Raw genomic sequence first — 6,000 nt, forward strand, 5'->3', positions numbered from 1 at the left:
TTCTCGTTGTTTGCCAGAAGCCCAACCCCTCCTTCCTCAAACTCTGCTTGGTGCTCTGTCGCCACCGCGAACATTTTGTCCCCCATCGTTGCTCCTAAGCTCCCCAAAATGTGTCATAGCTGTGACAGCTGTGAATTACCCCAAAGTGGGGCTGGCAGCAGGATGGGGTTTGCAGATCTGAGCGGTGAAATCATCCCCAGTGGAGCAAACAGGACAGAGGAAACGAGTCCGTCCCTCGTGATGGTCACAGCGGTGGGTCAGCGGCTGCCCATCAGATTTGGCACGTGCTCACCCAAAAGGAAACCAGGCAGAAAGGTGCTGCTCAGTTTTTGCCACGTTGCACGTTAGTAAGTTTTTCCATGACTGGACGAGACCTTCCTCCCCTCTCCCATTTGCCTGAGTTTTGCAGCTAAGCCGGGGGAGAATCAGCAAATGACCCAGATGAGGGGCTGTGGTCAGGGGGGACAGATAAAGGGGTGGGTTGGGCCACCAGGAGTGTGGCAATGATCACTCCCTGCTGGGTGACACAGGGACCTGTGAAACTGTAGGAATTCACAGGAATGAAAACCAACAGAAAGGAAGGATGAGGAGCTCACTCTGTGCCTGCACTGGCACTGCCCACCCTGACACTGCTGGTGTCCTTTTGAAGGGGAAAAAGCAGTGGTGGGCTCTGCACCCCTCCTGTGGGTTGCTCAGGGCTCAGGCATCACTTACTACTCATCCCTACATCCTCAAATTCATCCCCACACTCTTAGGTACTGCTCATCCCTGAATCCTTGAGTCCATTCCACATCCTCAGGTGTTGCTCATCCCCACATCCTTGGCTACCACACATCTTTGTGTCCTTGAGCACTGCTCATTCCTGCATCCCCAGGTTCACCCTCACATCCTTGAGTCCTGCTCATCCCCATGTCCTTGGGTCCTGCTCTTTCCTTCATATTTAGGTACCACTCGTCCAGTGCCCTCAGGTATTGCTCATCCCTGAATCTTTGTGTCCACACATCCTTGTATCCTCCAGTACTGCTCATCCCTGCATCCTTGGGTACCACTCACCTCTGTGTCCTTAGATCCACCTCTTCCCTGCATCCTTGGGTACCTCTCATCCTTGTGTCCAGGGTACTGCTTACCCCTGCATCCTCGGGTTCATCCTACATCTTTGGCTCATCCCCCATCCTTTGGCTCATCCCCATGTCCTCACTTTATCCCTGTGAGTGATTCCAGACTATCCCTGCTCGGTGGTCCTGCCCCAGCTGGTTCTAAGCGCTAATTTTGGGGCACGCTGAGGGGGGAGATGGGTGGGTGGCAGAATCTCCCCGCCGGGCGATGCCGCTCCTGGCCGGGTTCCCCGGCCCCATTAGCCCGTGGAGCGCCGCCAGACATCCCCATCAATATTTCATGCGGGACGAGGCCCCTCCGGGCGCGGATAAAAGGCGGCGCCGCGGGCGGGCGGAGCGCGGGGATGGCGGGCGGGCGGGGGCCGGGGCCGTGCGGCCGCGGGGGCTGCGGCGGGGCGGGGGCCGGGCCGGGGGTCGCCGCGGGACCCCCCTGGGTGCCTCGGGCGCGGTGGGTGGCCCGGAGGGTCGCGGCACTGCTCGTGCTGCTGGCGCTGGTGGCCGCGGGCTGCGCGCTCCGCCGCCGAGCCTGCCCCGCGCCCCGACGGAGACCCCCGGCCCGGCAGCGACCCCCGGCCCCGCCCGGCCCCGCCGGCCCGCTCGGGGGTCCCGCTGTCCCCCCGGGAGCGGGGCTGGAGCTGCCGCCGCTGCCCCGCTACGAGCAGGTGAAGCATCTGCCCAGCTACGAGGAGGCGCAGGGGGTGGTTCGCGGCTGAGACCCCCGCCCCGCGCACCCCTTGGGGCCAGGGGGAGCCGGGCGGAGCCCCCAAAACCCCTGCGCACCCCCTGGGCCAGGGGGAGCCGGGCGGAGCCCCCCAAACTCCTGCGCACCCCCTGGGGCCTGGGGGAACCCAGTGGAGCCCCCCAAACCCCTGCGCATCCCCTGGGGCCGGAGGGAGCCGGGCTGAGCCCCCCCAAACTCCTGCGCATCCCTTGGGGCCAGGGGGAGCCGGGCTGAGCCCCCCCAAACTCCTGCGCATCCCTTGGGGCCGGGGGGAGCCGGGCTGAGCCCCCCACACCGCTGCGGACCCCGGACCTCGCACGGAGGGACACAGGGGATGGCTGGGACTCCCGGGAGCCGCCGGACGTCCCCAAGGGCCGGGCGCTGGTCCCCGCGGTCTCCAGGAGCGATGCGACGCCAGGACACAGCAGCGTTCCCTGCAGGGACATTGGGAATCCCGGGGAAGGCTCCCACCGGGATCCGCGGCAGGAGGGCTTGCTGGACACCTGGTTGTGCGGAAGGGATGTGCGGGATTCCTCGGGGACGGCCCACGGAGGGATGCGCTGCTGTGCCTGGGAAGCAGCTGCTGGCTCGCAGTGGGACAGGATCCAGGACACCAGGACTTCCCAGAGGGACACATCCCAGTGCTCGAGGGACTTCCAGGAGGAGACTGACTTGGGGACATCACCTCTGGCCCAAGGCCATCGCCTCCAGGATGGTGACGTGCTCCTCGGGGAATGATGGAAAGAGCCGGCTGCAGTCGGGCACAGCATTCCCAGCTCCCCTCGCCTGGGCACGGGATCACGCTCCCTGGAATTTTGGGCTTGCTCAGCTGTGGAAGCAGCAGGAGGCTGTGCCCATGGACATGGCTGGGTGACTCTCCCCCCTCCCACGCCCAGGGGTGATGGGGGCACGGCAGGAGCAGGATCTCGCCCCTGGAATCACGCGGCGGGTGTACGGAGCCTGTAGGGAGACTCCCGGGGGTACAGGGCAAAGGGAGGAGAAACACCCCCAGAGCTTGCTAATAAAATCCTGGCACCTTCTGCTCCCGTGCTTTGATTTCCCCCCCGGTGATCCGGGATCCCTCCTGCTCCAAGGGAAGGGCACATCCCAACCCAGCACAGGCCACCGGTGCCGACACTGCCCACAGCTGGAAAACTTGCCAGGAACAAGGCAAATAAAACCAAGGATGGGCAGAAACCACCTCCATCCTCGCTGACATCACATCTGAATGAGCTGAGAGCATCTAAATTACTCCTAAATTACCCATAGACCACAGCTTCCTACAGGGTTAGGAGCTCACCTGAGCTCTCCCAAGAATGGAACCAGTTTGTGCCCAAAAGCTCCATAAAACCCCTTTTTTCCCAGCTCGATCCTGTCAGGAGCTGCAGCCACGAGCCCTTTCCTTTCCCTCTTTTCAAGGCACATCTCACTGCAGAGAAGCCCTGAATGTTTATTTAGAACAGAATTAGAGCATTTCCAAACTCCCACATTTACATAAGGCGAAATATTCCCGCAGAGCCACAAAAGACACAGGAATAATTAAACATTCCAAGTTTTGTGCACCCATTTCTTCCCTGGACACACCAGCCCATCCCTGTTTCCCATGAAGCACTCAGTTCTCATCAGAACCATCTACAGCAGGGCAAAGGCACCTGAATTAAAATTAACAGGTTGTGTTTCAGTATTGGAAATTTTATAGCACTGAACTGGATCAATAAAAACGTACTTTGGAAATAAGAGAGTCTCCCATGTGATCAATTAATAAGACCCTTTTTTCTCCCAGACTCTTCCCCCTGCAGAGTAAAATGTCATCTTTGGCATCACAAAAATTAACAAGTGGAAGCCTCAGAATTTGTAGGTTTAATAATAAAAACATATAAATCCAATAAAAATATTAAACCCATACATATATATCTCATTAAAAATATAAACCCCAATAGTGCCTCCCACAATTCCCCCTTATCTCTAGGTTATATAATATTTATATATCTATTTAAATAAATACCTATACATTTAAACTTCAGAATTGAATTTTAGAAAGCTTCAAGCTTTTCCATAATTGGTTTTTTTATAATTTTGACTATTCTGAAGTGAAGAAGGCGACAATCACTGGGGTTTTTCTGCAGGAAATGGTTCTACATAAAGGGTGAAATCAAATTTTCAGATTCAAAGCTGATCCAGCCCCAAAGGATAAAATCCTACAGATAAACAGAGATCTCAAAAGTCTTATTGTCTTAAATACCAAAAAACAGAAGATATTTTTAATTTTCCCCCTCTACTATTAAAAATATGCAATGGGCTTTTAAACACTCACCTGAGCTTTCACTTTTACCTCATTTTAAGAGATATTTTTCCACCTACTTTCTGATAACCAGACGTAAAATGAAGTGTAAGAACTCAACTCCCACCCTGCAATGGGAAAACTGGGGTTATATTTGATAATTAATCCATCTCACCAGCACCCAAACAACAGAATTTCAATCATTTAATCCCTGCTTCTTAAATTGGTTTATGAGGGTTTAAATCAAGCTTAAATATTTAAATATTTTGGGATTATTATTTAAGGGATTATTTGTTTTTAAGAGATATTAAATCACTGAAGAATCACTGTTTTTGCACTGGGCAATAATGTAACCAAACCATACCTGAAACATCTGTATCCTTCTGCTCTTTCTTTTTTATTTCTTTATTATTTGGTTTTATTAAGAAATTTATGAACTATGCACAAAAGGGTCACATAATGATTTACAAACCAGAAGACATTTCCCATATGTACAGATATTTTGAGGGTAACATTTTGAAAAATGCATATTAAACAATGTCAGTGATGAACAACCTGCTCCTGTATTTATCACACAAAGAACGTCTGCAAAAACATCTCAAATATACAGCCAATTTCATATGTAAAGCAAAGAAAAAGTGTATATCTTGATGAAATAACAAAATGTAAAAACAATATTTGCAAATCAAGTGCTTTGGGCAGAAAAAAAATACATGAAATGCTCTTCCTTATTTTGAATGTTGTTGTCAGTTATTCATGTCAGATGCTACAAAACCAACCCCCAGTGCTGGTTTTACCTCAAACCACCCTAAAAGCACATTCCAAAGTATTTTAAATAATTTACAGCCTCTCAGAAAATACCCTTTGTTGGTAAATAGTTTGCTCAGTGACAATCCTGAGTTGCTGAAATCCCCTGAAATTACCTGTTAAAGAACCTGCTGGTCCATATGCACTGACAGAAACAGGTATCACCATAACTGGGAGTGAAGTGGTTTGTACTTTACAGGCTCAAACTCCTTTTTTACATTTTCAGTACTTAAAGTTTGCTAAATTTGCTTTTAGGACAATTTAAACAAGACTTTGGAGGGGTCCCTGAGGCTGCAGAAATAACCCAACTAGGTGCTTAAACAGAGAAATTGGTACTTAATTAGAGGCAACCAAGGTTAAGTCATTTGAATGGCAAAGACAATTTAAAAGCCACGAGCAGAGGGACAGCTAATTCCCCTTTTTTTCTCAGACATTATGGACTAAAATGGAGCCAGAAAAATGAACCCAGCTCAAAATGAGAGCGAAGAAATAATTCTGTGTGTCACCCAGCCATTGAGATCTCCACAAATTCTCACTCCTGTTGCCCACTAAATGTTCCTGTGGCTTTTTTTTTTTTATGTTTATCAAAATATGCCAGCACAAAACATTGCAGAAGCACTTGTTAAGGTGCCCAAAACGTCAGTTATTGCTGCACAGTCACACTGCTCCTCCCTGCAGGACTGGCTGCTGCTCGTTCTCTCTCTTTAACAATTTCCATCTGGATTTTGGCTCTGATTTTATTCCAATCCACTTCCAGCTGTAAGAACAGAAAAGCAAATACCCAGAGGTCAATTAATTATTCACTAGCAGGACAATTGGAAGATACAATTACAGAGCATTTAAATTCTATTCATGGAAGATATGAAGGCACAGTTGAGTTCTAACAGAGCCTCCACCTCTAAAATCAACCAAGCTTGATCTATTTTACCAGGACACATCTCATTGTGTCTGGCAATAAGACATTAAAACACAAAAATAACTTGCTTCTAGTTTCAATGTCATGACATCAGTGTCCTGTTACTGAGAATTCATCAATAATAAACGAGGGATGTCTCCTCTGGGTAAGCTGAGAGCAT

General features: G+C 50.5%; 1 protein-coding gene across 1 annotated transcript in view; it reads right to left on the reverse strand.

Annotated features, from left to right (window-relative positions):
• Nucleotides 1-4,106: 4,106 nt before the first annotated feature.
• IFT80 (intraflagellar transport 80) overlaps nt 4,107-6,000 on the reverse strand; it is a 32,911-nt gene continuing 31,017 nt past the window's right edge. Inside the window, exon 19 of the mRNA XM_017831415.1 lies at nt 4,107-5,681. Within this exon, the coding sequence (XP_017686904.1) occupies nt 5,568-5,681 (114 nt within the window). The 3' untranslated portion in view covers nt 4,107-5,567. The remainder of the gene's footprint in view (nt 5,682-6,000) is intronic.

This window comes from Lepidothrix coronata, unplaced genomic scaffold, assembly GCF_001604755.1.
Source record: "Lepidothrix coronata isolate B3197 unplaced genomic scaffold, Lepidothrix_coronata-1.0 Scaffold190, whole genome shotgun sequence".
Taxonomy (NCBI): domain Eukaryota; kingdom Metazoa; phylum Chordata; class Aves; order Passeriformes; family Pipridae; genus Lepidothrix; species Lepidothrix coronata.